This window comes from Danio aesculapii, chromosome 5, assembly GCF_903798145.1.
Source record: "Danio aesculapii chromosome 5, fDanAes4.1, whole genome shotgun sequence".
Taxonomy (NCBI): Eukaryota; Metazoa; Chordata; class Actinopteri; order Cypriniformes; family Danionidae; genus Danio; species Danio aesculapii.
The window spans coordinates 62,443,885-62,463,836 of record NC_079439.1 but is presented as its reverse complement, the minus strand read 5'-3'; the positions used below and the strand labels follow the sequence as shown (position 1 = coordinate 62,463,836).

At 37.1% G+C, this 19,952-nt stretch overlaps 1 protein-coding gene and 1 non-coding gene across 3 annotated transcripts; both read right to left on the bottom strand.

Moving 5' to 3' along the window:
- Positions 1 to 163: 163 nt before the first annotated feature.
- Positions 164 to 262, bottom strand: LOC130229930 (Z30 small nucleolar RNA). The gene has a single exon (XR_008837884.1). It is a non-coding gene; the product is annotated as a Z30 small nucleolar RNA (small nucleolar RNA).
- Positions 263 to 6,625: 6,363 nt separating this feature from the next.
- orai2 (ORAI calcium release-activated calcium modulator 2) lies at positions 6,626 to 19,271 on the bottom strand. 2 transcript variants are annotated; one of them, XM_056458632.1, is made up of 4 exons: positions 19,162 to 19,271; positions 16,505 to 16,550; positions 12,901 to 13,136; positions 6,626 to 8,020 (listed from the first exon to the last, which is right to left on the bottom strand). In XM_056458632.1, the coding sequence occupies exons 2-4, from the start codon at positions 16,539 to 16,541 to the stop codon at positions 7,448 to 7,450; spliced, it is 846 nt and encodes a 281-aa protein (XP_056314607.1). In that variant the 5' UTR covers positions 16,542 to 16,550; positions 19,162 to 19,271; the 3' UTR covers positions 6,626 to 7,447. The 2 variants fall into 2 exon arrangements, with proteins under 2 accessions (XP_056314607.1, XP_056314608.1); XM_056458633.1 differs by lacking the exon at positions 16,505 to 16,550.
- Positions 19,272 to 19,952: the final 681 nt, after the last annotated feature.

Here is a 19,952-nt window from a genome sequence, read left to right as displayed (position 1 = left end):
CCCAAAATCTTCCAGAAAGACCTCTGCATAATCCACAACTTGTGCAGGAAAAAGCCCTCACTGTAAAATAAAGAATATGCATGTTCAGTATTACATAACATATTTGCTTGCTTCATTTTAAAGTTTCAGTAATGTAAAAAAGCACTTAAACTTAATCTGTTAGCAGCTCAGAGAGAAGATTAAACTCTATCAGACCTTGGTCAATGATGCCAAAAAAGCAACAATACCAAGTCAAGATACATTCTTTCACTCATCATCGCAGCTAAACTCTCTGCTACATAAGAAAATGTCTGCAGAATTCACCTACTAGTAAGATTAACAGCATTTTGAAAGTAGCTGAAAAGCATTTTAGCTAAAAATCACAGCTAAAATGACAGCTTAAGTGAAAACGCTCTAGAAGAAGCTATATCCTGTTATGATTCTGGCATTATCAAAAGGCTGAAATGGTCTTCACTTGGTTCAATTTCCCTTCAAATGGGATTATTTTATAAAGAAAAAAAAATAGAAGTTAATAAATGATTGAGAATTTACATGTTCAGCAGTTTCTTGTTGTTGTTGTTGTTGTTGTTGTCGTCGTCGTCGTCGTCGTCAAAAGCCTGTCAGTCGCTCTAAAAGAAGTTTCCTGCAACACCGTCGAGTCAAACTGCTTTTTTTGTCGAGTCATTGAACGATTAAATGACGTTTGAAGTTCGTGAAGTGATTACAGAGGGCTTTACTACACACCTGTTCACACTTCATCATCATTAGCCTGTGCAGAGAGCGGCATCACCTCAATTACCGATCAAGCCTGAGGGATCCGCCATTTTAGACAACTAATTGATGTCACTGAGGTATTTTTATAGTGACAATTAATTACATATATGTTCCATTTAATTCAGTAAATGCAGACTTAAATATTCCATAAGATAAATTGTGTCTGTCGTTGTATGAAAGAAAGGGATATACTTATTTTATATTTTTCTTTATTTTATGTAATTTTTTTATTTTAATTTGTAATTTGCACTGTTAGGTGTGTGTGTGTGTGTGTGTGTGTGTGTGTGAGAGAGAGAGAGAGAGAGAGAGAGAGAGAGAGAGAGAGAGAGAGAGAGAGAGAGAGAGAGAGAGTGTACATTATTTTGCACACTTGATATAGTGCCTCATTGGTGCACACTTTTTTTCTGATTCATTTGTATCACTAAAATTTTCCCGTTTTCTCATTTATTTATTTTTCTCATTCATTTCTTGGACATTTTTGACAGCAAATGAGCCAACTTATACTCTTTTTTGACCATTTAACATTCAAATCATGTTCTGAATTTTTAATAGGGTGACAAAAGTCACCAAGTGTCATCCCATTCTGATTAAACTGAAATGATTTTGCATTATAACCAGACACTTGCTTGAATCTCATTTGCAGTGGCTTCTTCGGGCAGCGTGTGGCCTCGTCATGGACTGCAGCTTCAGTTCACGTGTGCCTGCCAATCACAGCTGTGAAATCTGACCACTCACATGCTGACAGTGAACAACAGATACTAATAACCAGGATCAGTCTAATGCAGCTCTGTGAATGCCACACACTCATATCACATCATAATGGATATATGAAAGAAAGAAGGATATAATAAAAATTTACAAGGACAGTTGAGCCTAAAAACAAAGATGTAGGTGACTTTTTCTCTTTACTAAAACTTTAAAGAAGACTTTTAGCTTACACCATGTTGGTTTTAATAAACAAATAGTTGTCAAAGGCAATAGCTGATGGCAGTTTAAGAGTAATAAATAAATACATTTATATAAAACATACACACAAAAATACACACATACCAGCAACACAAATTTAATACCTGTGACTCTTGACTAAATGTAGGCTTGAGAAGTAGTAATGTTAATAATGTTCAGAATCTTGTGTGGTGTTAATTTTGTTAATTATTAGAATATGTATTTTTTAAGACTCCAGAAGTGCTGGTAACTATTGTTTTTGCATTGCATATTATGAATTAAAGAGACCGTTCACCCAGAAACAAAATTTCAGTGAGGATTTACTTATACTCCACTTGTTCCAAACCGGTTTGAGTTTCTTTCTTCTGTTGACCACAAAAGAAGATATTTTGAAGAATGTTGGAAAGTAGCAGCTGTTGACTTATTTTTGTTGACAATATTTTTTTGTTTCTACAATGGGTCAATTACTACTGGTTTCCAACATTCTTCAGAATATCTCGTTTAGTGTTCAACAGAAGAAATAAATTCAAGTTTAGAACCAATTGAGTGTAAGGAAATGGTGAGGAAATGTTCATTTTTGGGTGAACTATCCCTTTAAAAAAATATATGTAGACAAAAACATGTAGAGTAACTACTCATTTAAATTCTTGTGCCTATAACAGTCATTTTTTTCTGATCTAACACACACACACACCAATTGTAAAACATTTAAGCCAGAATCAATACTTTGCAATATTTATTTTTAAATCTTTGAATGAAGAAAAAGAAAATATAGATCACAAGTAAAACTGCATTCCTTATTGAACTGATTTCCAAAGCTGGTCAAATACCCACTGACACCGAATTGAAGTAAACAAAATAAGTTGTTTATTTGACATAAATTAACATACAGGTACAGACAGAGTGTGAAAGGACATGCTCAACAAAACATTTCCATAATATTCCACTACATGTTCTGAACGGGAAAACATCTTGCACTAGATATTTGTTATGTTTCTCCACTGATATTGAGGCACAATGCAACAGAAGTATGAAAAATTATACTAATGTATTCATCCACACACACACATACGTACACAAAAATGCAAAGTGCTTCTTAAAGCCTCCACAAGCAGAGTATACACAATTTTGGTCAAGTTTGAGCGTTCAAACTACAGTGCATCAATATGCCTTATGAACTTTAAAATGCAGCCTGATGAACATACTATTAAATTAAATTGATGTATATGGCATTAAATGAAGTTGAGCTGTTTAAGAAATCAATTCTCAAAATGCATCGATATTCTCTCCTGAATTGATTCGGAGATCAGTTTTTAACAGCAGATGGTGCGCTAGTCTAGTTTTTAACGGCAGATGGTGCTCTAGGTAAGTTTTTAACATCAGATGTCGCTCTAGGTCAGTTTTTAACAGCGGATGTCACTCTAGGCTAGTTTTTAAACAGCAGATGGCGCTCTAGGTCAGTTTTTAACAGCAAATGTCACTCTAGGCTAGTTTTTAACAGCAGATGGCGCTCTAGGTCAGTTTTTAACAGCAGATGTCACTCTAGGCTAGTTTTTAACAGCAGATGGCGCTCTAGGTCAGTTTTTAACAGCGGATGTCACTCTAGGCTAGTTTTTAACAGCAGATGGCGCTCTAGGTCAGTTTTTAACAGCGGATGTCACTTTAGGCTAGTTTTTAACAGCAGATGGCGCTCTAGGTCAGTTTTTAACAGCGGATGTCACTCTAGGTCAGTTTTTAACAGCAAATGGCGCCCTAGGTTAGTTTTTAACAGTAGATGGCGCTCTAGGTCAGTTTTTAACAGCGGATGTCACTCTAGGCTAGTTTTTAACAGCAGATGGCGCTCTAGGTCAGTTTTTAACAGCGGATGTCACTTTAGGCTAGTTTTTAACAGCAGATGGCGCTCTAGGTCAGTTTTTAACAGCGGATGTCACTCTAGGTCAGTTTTTAACAGCAAATGGCGCCCTAGGTTAGTTTTTAACAGTAGATGGCGCTCTAGGTTAGATTTTAACAGCGGATGTCACTCTAGGCTAGTTTTTAACAATACACTTAAATGCCCCTAAAGTCAAGCAAGTTGGCTTTTATGTCAATATATTAATGTAAACACAGCTCACTATTAATGCTCTTGTAACTCGCTTAAACATTCCTAGTATTAGTAAACCTTTCCTTAGTATTTGTAAGGAAGTGCATGCAAGCAAAGTACGGATGTTTGCGAATTGCGAAGCATACATTGCCATCGGCTGTTCAAAACTAGCCTTTAGCACCATCTGCTATGAAATACTAGCATGGAGTGCCATCTGCTGTTAAAAACTAACCTTTTTTTCTACTGTTAACCAATATCTGAGGTATAAAAAAAAAAAAAAAAAAAAAAAAAAGAGCCTAAAGGGTTATTTGCGGTTAAAACTAGCATAAACTGCGGTTTAAAACTAGCCTTTTTTTCTGTTGTTAACTGCCAACTGCGGTTAAAAACTAGCCTAGAGCCCCATATGCTGGTAAAAAACTAGCGTAGAGCGCCGCCTGCTGTTAAAAACTAGCATAGAGCTCAATCTCCGGTTAAAATCAAGCACTGACAGTCATCTGCAGATAAAAACTAGCGTAGAATGTCATCTGTTGTTAAAACTAGCATAGAGCGACATCTGCTGTTATAAACTAGCATAAAGCACCAATCTCCTGTTAAAAACCAGCCTAGAGTGATTTCTGCTGTTAGAAACTAGAGAGCCATCTGCTGTTAAAAATTGAGTGTAGAACTTCATCCATGTTAAAAATTATGGTAGAACGCCATCTGTGTTAAAAACTAGCGTAGAACACCATCTTCTGTTAAGAACTAGCGTAGAACATCATCTTTTGTTAAGAACTAGCGTAGAACACCATCTTCTGTTAAGAACTAGCGTAGAACACCATCCTCTGTTAAGAACTAGCGTAGAACATCATCTTTTGTTAAGAACTAGCGTAGAACACCATCTTCTGTTAAGGACTAGCGTAGAACATCATCTTTCGTTAAGAACTAGCGTAGAACACCATCTTGTTAAGAACTAGCATGTAGCGTCACCTGCTGTTAAAAACTAACATAGTAGAGTGCCATCTACTGTTAAAAACTCGCATAGAGAACGATCTGCTGTTAAAAACTAGCCTAGAGCGCCATCTGCTGTTAAAAACTAGCCTAGAGCGCCATCCACTGTTAAAAAAAACTAGCCTAGAGTGCCTGCTGCTGTTAAAAACTAGCCTAGAGCGCCATCTACCATTAAAAACTAAACTAGAGTGACATCCGCTGTTTAAAAACTAGCCTAAAGCGCCATCTGCTGTTAAAAATGATCCTAAAGCGCCATCTGCTGTTAAAAACAAACACAAATCCAGTTCAAGCGAGAACAGCAATGTATTTTTTAAAACTCAGAATCGATTTCTCGAACAATTATTCGCCACAACTCTGAAGTTTACATTCTGAAAGACAGACGGATTAAATCAGTCTGTAAAACAAACCAGACACAACATTTCCATGGACTACACTACAAGTGCACTTTTGTCAGTTTAGTTAGTTAAGGCAGACAGAAATTGGTCCGACTTCTTTTCGCCCTGGAATGTTTTCCTCGAATTGACTTGATGCATAAAATATTGCAACTTTTTTTGAGCCTGATGATCATACTGGCAACTAGGTTCACATTAAATAACTTCAGCTCATCCTATGAAGCAAGCTTCTTCTGTTCATTTGAGCAAGTCTGTCTATTTTATTCAAGCAAATCATTTTTGTTTATCGTCGTCAACTGCCTAAATTTCTAGTAGCCCACAGGAAAAAACATTCAATAGGCCTTGAGTGAAATATGGATAAAAGAAAACCCTCCACTTTTGTGCTTGACAAGTGACAGTGCATTACATTAGACATGCAAAACCTTCAATGAAATACAAGAACGCACAGTGCATGGCTAAAGCGTCTAGATTTCACACCCAAGCTAAAAATACTGCACTACATATAACCCTAGTAGGAGCAAGACTTCGTTTTTAGCTTAAAAGTAATCTGTTTTTGGGATTACAAATTTGCAGAATTAAAGATTACAGTATTAGATGCACGATTAAATATGAACTGTATGTGGTGCGTGAGTTTTCTTAAAGGGAAGTGAGCATTAAGCCATCAATTTAAACATGACTTCCTTTTTTCCTGCTGAATTTTGTCTGTACATTGAAAGTTTAAGACAGTGTCAGGTGTTGATTTCGACTCCATTGATTTGAATTCGTTAGAAGAGACATGTATAGGAGTAATTTATGACATAGATCAGTTTAAACAGAAGCTCAAACAGGCATGTACAATGCAAAAGCTGGATATTTCAGTCAAATATACTCTGGCAGTGACTCAGGCAGCTCTTGATCCATAATGGATCAAAGACCAACTCATTTGGTCTCATTATCAGTGGCACACTATTGATCCAGGATGGCACTGTGAAAGGAAGCGAAACAGGCAATGATACTGAACAAAGACGACATTCAGTTTTGTGTATTTACAGTGTAATTTCACCCCACAATTAAAATTCTGTCATAGCATGCTCACCTTCATATCATTCCAAACCCATAAGACTTTTGCTCATCTTTAGAAAACAAATCAAGAGCGTTAAGTTGGAAAGTCCACTTACATAAAACCGCTTCAGAGTTTTACAAATAAATCCACAGGAATCAAGCCCTTTAATCCAATTTAGGCTTATATTAGCAAAGAATGTTTCGATCATAGGTCTCAAACTCAATTGCTGGAGGGCCGCAGCTCTGCACAGTTTTACTCCAACCCCAATCAAACACAGCTTATCCAACTAATCAAGGTGTTCAAGACTGCTAGACACTACTAGATTAGGTGTGTTTGATTGGCGCAAAACTGCAGAGCTGCGGCCCTCCAGGAATTGAGTTTGAGACCTATGCTTTACAACACAGATGCCAATTCCAGTTCCTGGAGGGCCGCAGCTCTGCACAGTTTAGTTCCCACCCTGGTCCAATACACTTACCTGGAGGTTTCAAAAAGCCTGAAGGACTCAGTTTGATCAGGTGTGTTTAATTAGGGTTGAAACTAACCTGTGCAAAGCTTTGGCCCTCCAGGAACTGGAATTGACACCTGTGGTTTACAGCATTCAGATTTGGCCAAAGATGCCATGCTTGCTTGATGTGCGAGAACCAATGAGGTTCATTCTTGCTAGTCACATAGTATGTTTGAGCTTCAGCAAGAACCAGTCTAGTGAGGTTTGTTCTCTCTTTTGTTACTGTTAGCTGATCAATGCGAGTAATCAAACTGATAAATCTCTTCATCATATAAAGCAACGGTTTTAGAAGACTTGGATTATATGGGTAATTCATATATTATTAAAAATGTAGGGACATAAATCTCTTGAATGCAATTAAATTTGGGTCACCGAAACAAACAAAGATATTTTATGGGTTTGAAATGACACGAGTAGAAGCATATAAAGGCTCAATTTCCATTTTGGGGTCAATTAAAGGCATGGAAACAGAAAATGGCACTTAAAGAGGCATCCAAACATGACCTAAAGCCTAAAGGAAGATAAATAAATAGCCCTTGTGGTTGAAATCTTGTAAACGTGCACCTTTTTGTTGTAGCTGCTGTAAAGCCTCTCCAGTTTCTGCACAAATAATCCTTCCATAAAGCGACAAGGCATTTCCTCTCAGAAGAAAACAGAAAGAAAAGACTCAAGGAGGAGTTTCTGATGTGCTTGAAAGCTCAAAAAGTCAAGCGATGGATGGATTGCTGCCCGACTGGAAGATCTCAGACCGCCTGCAGGCCACGCTCGTGCCCGTCCAGCTGCACTTTGATTTTGTGCAGTTCCTCAATCTCCTGATGATGGCGCTCTGTTTTGTGTCGCACAAGAGAACGGTAGAAGTGAATAGTGAACACCACAAAGATCAATCCCACCGGCACCATGATGATAGTGGAGGCTAAAGCGGCCTGCCAGCCGCTGTGGCCAGGCTGGACAGCAGGAGTGCTGCAGTTCTGCTTAAGAGCTGCCAGGACTGAGGCGGACTGAGCCCCGGAGTCAACCGGCAGGAACTTGATCCAGCAGAGCAGCACCACCTCGGCCAGAAACAGGAGGATGCCCAGAGCGGTGGAAAAGCCCCAGGCTAGCTCGATGTAGTGGTGCATCCTCTCGTGAGGAGACTCGGAGACGGAGTTGAGGTTATGGATGTTGCTGACGGCTTCTACGTTGGGCAGGATGCAGGTGCTGATGAGGAGGGCGAACAGGTGGACGGCCACCAGCACTGTGGTGCATACGCTGAAGGCGATGAGCAGGACTCGAGGGTAGCTGTACTGCATCTCCAGCTGCACCTCCACCATGGCCACCTGCTCACCAACACATTAGAATCAATGGCGGAAACAGAAATGGTTATTCAGTTGATGCTAAAAGTTTCGCAATCACTAAATTGACCAAACTAGAGAGATTGTAAACAATGCATGTTATGTTTTATTAAGTAGTGCATGTATTTATTAGCACAAGCTTTAAGGTTAATGCGCACTGAATCCGAAATTTTGAAAAGACTCCATTTTGTGTTGTTTTGTGAATTATTTTGCAATGGATTAATAAATACGCAATAAATAATGAAAGTCTACTCACACAAAACTGCTTCAAAATTGTACAAATATGTCCACGTGAATGGAGCCTTTTAATCCAATTTAGGCTTATATTAGCAACGAAGGATGATAGCATTCAGATTTGGACAAAGATGCCATGCTTGCTTGATTTGTGAGAACCAATGAGGTTCATTCTTTCTAGTCACATGGTATGTTTGAGCTTCAGCAAGAACCAGTGAGGTTTGTTCATGTTTGCTGTTCATGTGATATGCATCAAACTCGATGTGCAAGGTTTGGGTGCGTGTGAAATTTTTTGGATTTGAATGTGAAAATGTTGTGTTTTATTTAGTAGTGACATGTATTTACTAACACAAACTACTGAAATTTAGAAAAATCATATTCACTACTCGAAGACTCCATTTTGTATTGTTTTGTGAATTATTTCACAATGGATTTAGAATCGGACTGTGTCTAAGGTTTGTGTGCGTGAAATGAATTTTTCGGATCTGAATGTGAAAAAAGACGGCTATGTTTTATTTAGTACTGACATGTATTTACTAACGCAAACTAATGTTACTGCACACTGAATCCGAAATTTTGAAAAATCATCTTCACTACTCAAAGACTCCATTTTGTATTGTTTTGTAAATTATAATTTCGCAATGGATTAATAAATACGCATCGGACTCGGTGTGCAAGGTTTGTGTGAGTGTGATAAAGTTTTCGAATTTGAATGTGAAAAAAAAAGTCATGTTTTATTTATTACAGACAATTATTTACTAAATTTTTTCGGATTTGAATACGAATAAAATAGTTATGCTTTATTAAGTACTGACATGCATTTACTAACGAATTTTTCATATTTGAATGCGAAAAAAGATGGTTATGTTTTATTTACATTTACATTTAGTCATTTAGCAGACGCTTTTATCCAAAGCGACTTACAAATGAGGACAAGGAAGCAATTCACACAACTATAAGAGCAGCAGTGAACAAGTGCTATAGACAAGTTTCAGGTGTGTAAAGTCTAAGAAGCAAAGCATTAGTAAAAATTTTTTTTTTTTTTTTTGAGAGAGAGAGAGAGAGAGAGAGAGAGGGAGGGAGGGCACAGTTAGTGGTATAGCCAGAGAGGCAGTTGCAGATTAGGAAGGAAAGTGGAGACTAAACAGTTGCGTTTTTAGTCGTTTCTTGAAGACAGCAAGTGACTCTGCTGTTCTGATGTAGTTAGGGAGTTCATTCCACCAACTGGGCAGATTGAATGTGAGAGTTCGGGAAAGTGATTTCTTCCCTCTTTGGGATGGAACAACGAGGCGACGTTCATTCACAGAACGCAAGTTTCTGGAGGGCACATATATCTGCAGAAGTGAGAGCAGATATGAAGGAGCCAAGCTAGAGGTCACTATTAATTATTAATTATTATTTATTAATTTATTTAGTTGTGACATGTATTACTAACACAAACTAATGTTACTGCACACTGAATCCGAAATTTTGAAAACTCATCTTCACTACTCAGACATTTTGTATCATTTTGTGAATTATCATTTCGCAATGGATTAATAAATACGCATCGGACTCGGTGTGCAAGGTTTGTGCGAGTGTGTTAAAGTTTTCGAATTTGAATGTGAATAAAAAGTTATGTCTTATTTAGTACAGACAATTATTTACTAAATATTTCTTATTTAAATACAAATAAAATAGTTATGCTTTATTAAGTACCGACATGCATTTACTAACAAAATTTTCAGATTTGAATGCGAAAAAAGATGGTTATGTTTTATTTAGTTGTGACATGTATTTACTAACACAAACTAAAGGTTACTGCACACTGAATCTGAAATTTTGAAAAATCATCCTCACTACTCGAAGACTACTCAAACATTTTGTATCATTTTGTGAATTATTTCGCAATGAATTAATAAATACGCATCAGACTCTGTGTGATCATCAGGTCTGTGTGCGTGACGAATTTGTCGTCTTTCTGTTTACGGAGCATTATGTAGCTCTTGGATTTGTGCTGCAGAGTTTGGAACGACATGAGGATGTGTAATTATTGATCAACATTTTTTATCTTTGAGTTAAGTTTAAAATCCAAAGTTGTGCTTGCTAACATTAGTTAATACATTATGAGTTACGAGGACTAACAATGAATATTTTCATTCACTAACATTAACAATAATAATACTTTAATAAATGTATCGTTCACTAGCTTTGTTTCCATCCACCTATTTTTATGCGCATTCTAAAAAACGGTTGATGGAAACGCCAAAATGCGCACATAAAAAAAAAAATGCGCATAACTGAGTAGGATAAACTTTTAATTCGATAAGAAAAGATGCGCATAAACTACGATGAAAACAATTTTACTGAACAAATTCCATTATGCGCATTAAAAAGGTCATGTGATTTTGTTATAAAAGATCATGTGATGATAAAAATGTGTGTGAATGGACAAACCAGCAGGCTGAGCACACTGTAAAAAATCTAAACTCTAGTTTCGGTCATTCTAAAACACCTTAAAAACATTTAAGTATTAGTGTTGTTTTATTATTAATAACATCAAGAGTTTATTAAATGAAAAAAATTCGCGCAGCTTCTACCGCAGCAAATTCCATTTTTACTGTTATAATACGGTTACATTTTAATATTTGGCAACAGTTAATCAGGTAGTGATGATTTTGTTCTCCAACTCATTGGATGGAAACGCTGCTTTATTCGCACGTCTTTTATGCGATATTCCAATTTTGCGCATACATTGAATTCACATCTTTGGATGGAACCATAGCTAGTGTTTGTTCATGTTATTAAATACATGAGTATACATTAGTTTTGTCATCTTAACGGCACATATAAACTTTATTCATCAAGGACGCATGAATAAAATAAACAGTAAACAACTCACAAAGTTGTTAATTGCAATTTATGTTTCTTTGAACTTTCAATTTGTCAAATAATCCAGAAATAATAGTAAATCAACTAATTTGTTTTCAACACTGAACATTTGAAATTAATTATTTAGCATTAAATTAACATAAAGGGCGACACGGTGGCTCAGCGTTTAGCACTGTCGCCTCACAGCAAGAAGGTCACTGCATGTTCTCTCTGTGTTGGTGTGGGTTTTCTCCGCTTTCCCCCACAGTCCAAAGACATGCGCTATAGGTGAATTGAATAAACTAAACTGGCCGTAGTGTATGCCTGTGTGTGAATAAGTGTGAATGGATGTTTCCCAGCACTGGGTTGCAGCTGGAAGGACATCGGCTGTGTAAAACATATGCTGGATAAGTTGGCGGTTCATTCCGCTGTGGTGACCCCAGATTAATAAAGGGACTAAGCCGAAAAGAAAATGAATGAATAAATATTACTGTTGTACTGTATTTTAGATCAAATCACATCCATCCTTGATGAGCATAAGCTGTTTGCTAGAAAAACAAGACGAAAATCAAAATAAAACCCCCTACTGTTTTGAATAGCACCGTTTAAACATCTTGAACGCAATGCAGAAATGCATTATGCTGACAAAAGATCCCACAACTGCTGCCCACTCCCATGAATCACTGCTGTAAGTTCTGTCAGCCTACACTCCCTTCCAAATTTTCTGTCATGAACCAAACATTTAATTTCATACTTTGTCAATAACAAGAATATTTGGTGATAAACTACAAGTATAATCGCTTTATACTTCAGTCAGTAACAGTAAGTCACTAATAATGATTCATTCATTTTCCTTTGGCTTATTCCCTTATTTATCAGGGGTCTCCACTGTGGAATGAACCACTAATTTTGTTTGTTAAATATAATTAAAATAAGTACAATCACTGAACCTAAATCTTGCAAACGTCTCACACTTCAAATCAAGAAGTCTGTAATGTAGAAATTCATGTCAGAGCCGGATGCTTTCATATCGCTTTACTGAAGAATGCTTATAATCCCAGTGGAGAAAATGAATGTGAAAAATGCTTCCTGTCACACGGGTGCTCGCTGTTATGCTCTCCCCGGGCCACAAAGTGTCACAAGACAATCTTTCAGATTTTATCTCCAATCCATCTGATGCTTTTAAGAATTAAAACAACCCACATGCTTTATTTCCGGAGTATTCCACAACACACTCATTGAAAAGCCAGACATTTAGCTGAAGTCAGAATTATTAGCCCTCCTGAATTATTAGCCTCCCTGTATATTTCTGTTTAACGGAGAGAAGATTTTTCAACACCTTTCTAAACGTAATAGTTTCAATAACTCATTTCTAATAACTGATTTATTTTATCTGTGCCATGTTGACAGTACAAAATATTATAATAGATATTTTTAAGAAACTAGTATTCATCTGGAAGTGACATTTAAAGGCTTAATTAGGCAAGTTAGGGTAATTAGGCAGGTTTTATAACTTTAGTTTGTCCTGTAGACAATCGAAAAAATATATTATGGGGGCTAATAATATTGAAAAAAATATTAAAAACTGCTTTCATTTTAGCCGTAATAAAGCAAACTAAACTTTCTCCAGAAGAAAAAATAGTATAGGAAATACTGTGAAAATTTCCTTGCTCTGTTAAATATCATTTGGAAAATATTTGAAAAAGATTCACAGGAGGGCAAATAATTTTGACTTCAACTGTATTTGGTAGCTCGCGCTTTCAGAAAAGTCTAACACTCACCATGGCAAAGCCAGACAGCAGGGCTGAGGTTCGGCTGGAGGCTTTGAGTTTGGCCCTGCTGAGGTAGAGTTTTCTCCATGACAGAGCCTGGACCGAGTGGTGGTTGGACGTCACCAGCTCCAGATAACTGCGCCGAACCCAGTCCCTGTAGTCCATCCCACCGCCATCCTGCAGGCGTTCTGAACCACCAGGAGCTGGAGAGCCCATTGGCACTGTGAGCTCACTGCTCATAGTAGCTGTGAAGGATCACAACATCGTACATTTATTAGTTCAATCATTTCAGCTAAGTCTCTGATTTATAAGGGATCGTCACAGCGGAATGAACCACCAACTATTCTGGCATATGTTTTACGCAGCGGATGTCATTCCAGCTGCAACCCAGCACTGGGAAACACCCATACACTCTCATTCACACACGTGAACACATGGAGAACATGTAAACTCCACACAAAAATGCCAACTGGCCCAGCTGGGACTTGAACCAGCGACCTTTTTACTGTGAGTTGACAGTGCTAACCACTGAGCCACCGTGCTCCCTTGATTGAAGCAATGATAAGTCAAAATCAAGTGAGTTCTTCCTTCAAACAAGCTAAAACATCTGCCAATGGGGTAAGCAAACTAACCTTGTTTTTCCTATTGACATAGTTTGCTTACTCTGGCATTGGCAGATTATTTAGCTTGTTTTAAGGAAAAACTCACTTAATTTTTATATATTTTTTCCTAAAACAAGACAATAATTTTGACAAATTATGACAATGTCAAATGCTTTGTGGTTTAATAATTTATACATATTTGGACTATACAGACAAAAGAAATCCAAGTAAGAATTTTTTCAAGCATTTTTTTGCAGTGTGTACATGTCATTTGATGTTGCGAACTGGTATTTGTATTGTCTAATATTTTAATGTATCGTCACAAACCACAAACACTCATAATAGAATGTAATACAAATAGTTTTAATGTTTGACGGTTGCTTACTGTTACTTTATTATTCCTTTAGGCCATGTTCACACTAATATGTTAAAGAGTTTTGACAGGAAAGCTTGGGGAGCAGAGAGAGTGGAAGGGTCAGCATAGGGCCGCACGTCGGGAATCGAACTCGGGTCGCCGTGAGCACCGGAATGTATGTGTCGACGCACTAACCACTACACCACTGGCGCAGACTAATATGTTTTTGTTTAACCTTTCGTCCATACTGAAAACATAAAGTAGATACATTTTAAAATGCTTGATTCACAATGGGGCAATGTGGACTAGTAATGGCCGCTTTTTGAAGCTTCGAAATTCATGATTTTTGTTACCTGACTTCAGTAAACGGGGTTTCGCCATGTCATACATTTCAAAAATTCAATGCCAAATCATGCAGTTTCACTCAGATTGAACGTGTTTAGATGAAAACTCCATTTTCTAACTTTCGTATTGGTGTAGACGTAGCCTAAAGTTATAGATGTAGACGTAGCTGTACTCACAATATAAGGTTGTTGCTAGATTGGATATGGTTGCTGCCAGAACCAGAATTATTTATATTATTTATTAAAATTCCTATTTATTGTATTTTATTAACGTCTACACCCACCCAACCCTAAACCCAACCGTCACAGTAATATAAAACAGTAGTTGTACCGAGTATTATTTATGCTATCTATTAAATTACCCAATAAATTGTATTTAAAGCCTACCCCCACCCCAACCCCATCAGTCACAGTACAGTAAAAATATTAATTATTGTTATAGTGTCAAAAAAAATGCTGCTATATTGATGTGCATATCGCACTTTTATTTGATCTAGGCTTTACCACAGTATAACAGTGACAAAAGCCTGAAGGTCCCAATTTGCGAAATAGAAGAACGAAATGAAGTATAAAGGAGTTCAAAACAACTTGCTAAAGCAAAATTTCTGCAAATGTTTGTTTTAAAGGTGCCATGAAGTGCTTTCAAATGTTAATTTTTATTCAGTGTTCGACGTAATCTAAACCGAAACACGAAGAAAGGGTGAGACAGTGTAGCTCCTCCCCTTTTTATAAAAAAAGCCAATAGCGTTCTTCATTACAGCTCTGCCAGTGAGAGTGGTTGAGCTCAAGCGCATCAAATGTGAAGCGTCTTGAAGGGGGCGGGGCATGTCAGATACTAGAGAGCATTTGATTGGTCACGATTTGGGCATTTAAATGAAAGAGGCAAACTACAAGACTTACATGTTTATATCAGTTTTATATCTTCTAAACACAAATTTTGTCAGTTTTAAACAACAAACTACTATTGGTCTGGGTTGATGATGTAATCAGTGGGTGTGGTTCTGAAGATAAACTATAGAGCAGTTTTAATTTCTAATACTGTAAAGCTGCTTTATAGCAATTTATGGTAACTTTATGAAGGGCTATGTAAAGACTTTTGAAATGACTTCTGTTTTCTCTGCACTGAAATGTAGAATGTTTTTGTTATTGAAACGAAAGCATGCATCACATATTTACATGTTTAAAATGTCACACTGTTGGGATATTTGCTAACAGTAAGTGCGGAAACCTGGAGGGCAAAACGTCTAAGAACTGCAATACAGTCTTGTAAAGTTTCATTTTTTTCAAGCCAAGAATATTTAGATGGAATCTCAGATCAAAAGCGAAACAAAGTTGTGAAGGAAATGTTTTGGACACCCGCTGCATTTTTCACATACAAAAAAACAAAAAAAAAAAACTTGAAAATCTGATCCTTTAATGAAGTGCGTGACACCACCTATCAAATTCAATACATTCCTGATTGAAAATGTATATTATATATACACACTATATACAGGAAGACAAATTAACTATGCTATGCTTAACATCTTAATGCATGAAGCTACATTTAGCATTATCTTTATGCTTAACATGTCATTTAGAGCACTGCGTTTGTATTTTGGATGAATCTGTTCACCTGTACATCATTTGCAGTTGTAAAGGTGTGTGCTGAATTTGGTATTTTGATTTGATTGTCAGATTTTGAAACTCTGACATTGCGATATTTTATTTGCTGCGATATATATATATATATATATATTGCGATATGAACATCCTTTCACTAGATAGCTTCACTTGAATAGCTCTATTTGGAAAGATTTCATTCATTTAGATGGTGATCAAGACTTCTTCTACACCTTCCATCTGCATAAAATCGAATAAATTGAGCATATAAAATATATAACAGAGGACAAATAAAGATTAAATAAACAGTACGTTAGGGTTATCTGGCCTAACAGTATTCACATATACAAATTGCACAATCAAACCTAAAATAACTCGGTCATCATTGTATAAATTATTGTATATTGTAAATAATCTAATTCTGAGATGTGACTACAGATACACACACTGTGATACCGATGCTCAAACCATATATTGTTTAGCCCTTCTATATTAGTACTTAACAAAAAACCCCAGTAAAACAAATGGCAGACAAATGACAAAAGGCCTATTTGACCCTCCAGGTGGGCATTGCTATTTGACAACATTTGAAATTTATGAACATTAGTATGGTAAATATCCAGGGGCATGACATTACTATCTGACACCTACATTTTGAAACTGCTAAATTGCTCAGATGGCAGAAATTAGATTATAAATCTGAACTTTACCTGATTGGCCTTGCCGTTCTTTAGGACTGTTTTTCATCACACATCTCTGGTTAAAAAGAAAAGTCAAATGTTAAAACAACAATTAAATATTTGATGACTCAAATACACAAAGATGACGTGATGTTTCACTCATAATTACCACGGAACCAATGAAACAAAAAATTACTCATTTATTTTCTTTTCGGCTTAGCCCCATTATTAATCTGGGGTTGCCACAGCGGAATGAACCGCCAACTTATCTGGTACATGTTTTACGCAGCGGACAATTTTAGCCTACCCAATTCACCTATAGCGCATGTCTTTGGACTTGTGGGGGAAACCGGAGCACCCGGAGGGAACCCACGCGAACACGGGGAGATATGCAAAACTCCACACAGAAACGCCAACTGACCCAGGCGAGGCTCAAACCAGCAACCTTCTTGCTGTGAGGCGAACGTGCTACCCACTGCTACACCGTGCAGCCCCCTAAAAATTATTATTCAGCAAAGCTTGAAATGTCCTGCATATTGTGGAGCAAAATGTACTATCAAATATGAGCGTCTCTTGATGGTGGATCTGGTGAATAAACATACATCTTTATCTGGCATGACAGGGAGTAAACTAATTAACAATAAATATTAATATTTTAGTTAACTATTGTTTTAAGTCAGTAATGCAAACATTTAAAAATGGTATTGAGTCCAGAAAGAAAACACATCTGCTTGTGTATACATGGTAGTCTACACTACCTGACAAAAGTCTTGTCGCCTATCCAAGTTAAGCAACACACAAATAATAACTCAACATCTAGTTGATTATTTGGTATCAGAAGTGGCTAATATGAAAGGCAAAGGCCTCTAGGTTACGCTTATTTTACCAAAATAAAACATGATCATGCCTTGATCAGAAATAATGTACAGTATAAAATATAAAGTCATGATGCAGTGTGAAAAAAAAAATTGTGTATGACTCTTATTAGCTTGGACTACTGCATCCATACATCTCTGCAACGACTTGAATATCTTAATAATAAAGTCATCTGGAATAGCAAAAAAACATTGCGGGACTCCCAGAGTTCATCAAGATTCATCCTCAACGCCTTCTCTTTCACTTTACCTCAGACATGCTCGATAATATTCATGTATGGTGACTGGGCTGGCCAATCCTGGAGCACCTTGACCTTCTTTGTTTTCAGGAACTTTGATGTGCAGGCTAAAGTATGAGAAGGAGCGCTATCCTGCTGAAGAATTTGCCCTCTCCTCTGGTTTGTAATGTAATGGGCAGCACAAATGTCTTGATACCTCAGGCCCCATATGTAACCCCAAATCATGATTTTTCCTTCACCAAACTTGACTGATTTCTGTGAGAATCTTTGGTCCATGCAGGTTCCAATAGGTCTTCTGCAGTATTTGTGATGATTGGGATGCAGTTAAACAGATGATTCATCAGAAAAAAAATCTACCTTCTGCTACTTTTCCAAACGATCAACTAGAAGTCAATTTGCTCTAACAACTGGGATCATGGACAAGACTTTTGTCAGGCAGTGTACATGCGTCTATTAACTGTGTTAACAGAGGAACAGTTTACTTCAGTATTAGAATTAGTACTTCACCTAGCATCAGCATTTACTTCATCATTAGTAACGTCCTAGTTCCAATTTTAAAAAGCTTTCTACCGTCATAAATGATACACTGAATAATTACTATCATCTATCAAAATACCAATGCTTGATTCTGATTGGCTGACGAACATATTTTCAGATAAACGCACAGCTAAAGTAGTTCCAGGCAGGTCTTTAATACACTGAATGGTTTCAGTTATTTCACTGTTATTACTACTGTCAAAAATCAAAACAAAACAGAAGGCTTTGGGTGTGTGAGGAACTAGTACTACATACAGGAGCAGTTTTAGGACACAAATCTGACAAATACCCGAAATTCTCCAATAAACCATCAGAATAGTGTCGTGTGGTAACCATAGTATAAGCGAATACATTGAATTATAAAAAATAATTCACCGGGTGTGCATTATTTACATAGCATTAGCCAGTAACAACAAGATTAGCTGACAAGTGTTAAAAGCGTTGTGTACATTCACTTCATGTGACAAGACATTTACATGCCACCGTCTGTATCTAGGAAACCATTTACAACCGCGTATATCAAAGAACCATAACATTATCGCCTGACACCGTTTATTTCCATTCTATTTTGTAAGGATTTGCTGCTTTAATCATATATCACAGAGTAGAGCCACTACATTTCATAAGCTTTGCACATACCTCGGTATTTTAAACGGCGTGTGGTTATTTTTAAAAGGTGAACGTAGCTGCTGTGTGGGTGATTTAAATGAGCGCCACGTCAGACGCAAATCACATCACCACCATCATCATCATCATCATCATTCACTTGGCACCAAAATAAAGCTTGAATATAAGTCTGAATATAAGCGTGTCTCTACGAGGTCGGGCTTATTAACTTGCAAATCGGAGCTCTACTAGTCTACAAAATGAACGGCAGGCCACAGATGTGTTTCTCATCATCACCAAACAACTTCCTTTCCTTTCTTGGCCATCAGAGACTGAAGTACGCAGAGAGAAAGCATCACGGATCTACACACACACTAACACACACAATCATCATCATCACCATCATCATCATCATCATCCTCCTACTCACCTTTGCTGCCTGTCGCGTTTTGTTTTCACATCCACATGGGGGCCGACAGAAAGTGCATCTGCGAAAGAAATGACAGCTCTTGCCCTGGACTCGCTTTTCCGCTCTGGCGATGTCCGATTCCTCAAGGAGTCGAATCTTTTGTTGAACGAAACAGGTTCGTTTGTGATTCAGAATTCATTCTACCACACAAATGACTCATAACGAGTCAAATAGCAGACTTTTACTAATAAAACATGTACTGGTCTGGAAATATGTGTGTAAACATACTGTATGATTATGTTTTAACCAACGTTATTAAAAACACATCTTCTGCCAATAAATATGAAGATATTCTAAGTAAATTTAATACAACCTATATATATTTAGGTTGTAAAGGACTATTTGAGCTGAGTTTTTTATTAAACACGTAATAAAGACCGAATTATAATAGCCACCAAATCATAGAATGTAAAGAAAGCGCACTGAGATAAAAGAATAACTGAATCGGTTGTTTGAACCGGTTCTTTAGAGTGAAACATTTAAAAAAATCAGTTCGCGCAGATGATTCGGACTATTTGTGTCACGTGATCTCTCCTACGTTCTGTGTGTTGGTGTGTCTGTTATATCTGTTCATTCTCCTCACGAAATCATTTCTTTAATCAAACGGCTCTTTATGTTTTCGGTCATTTTACATTAGTAATAAATGACATGGCAACTAATGTCTGAACGCGCGAAATGAGTGACAGGCCGTAAGTGGTCTCTGATTGGTCAGATTACATGTGGGACGGCCCCCTTTGGTGTGATTTCCATAC

Coding starts and splice junctions, on each gene's coding strand:
- orai2 (XM_056458632.1), bottom strand. CDS start 16,541: ATGAAAAACAGTCCTAAAGAACGGCAAGGCCAATCAG. Junction 13,137..16,504: donor AGAACGGCAAGGCCAATCAG/GTAAAGTTCAGA, acceptor GATCCTTCACAG/CTACTATGAGCAGTGAGCTC. Junction 8,021..12,900: donor TGCTGTCTGGCTTTGCCATG/GTGAGTGTTAGA, acceptor GTTGGTGAGCAG/GTGGCCATGGTGGAGGTGCA.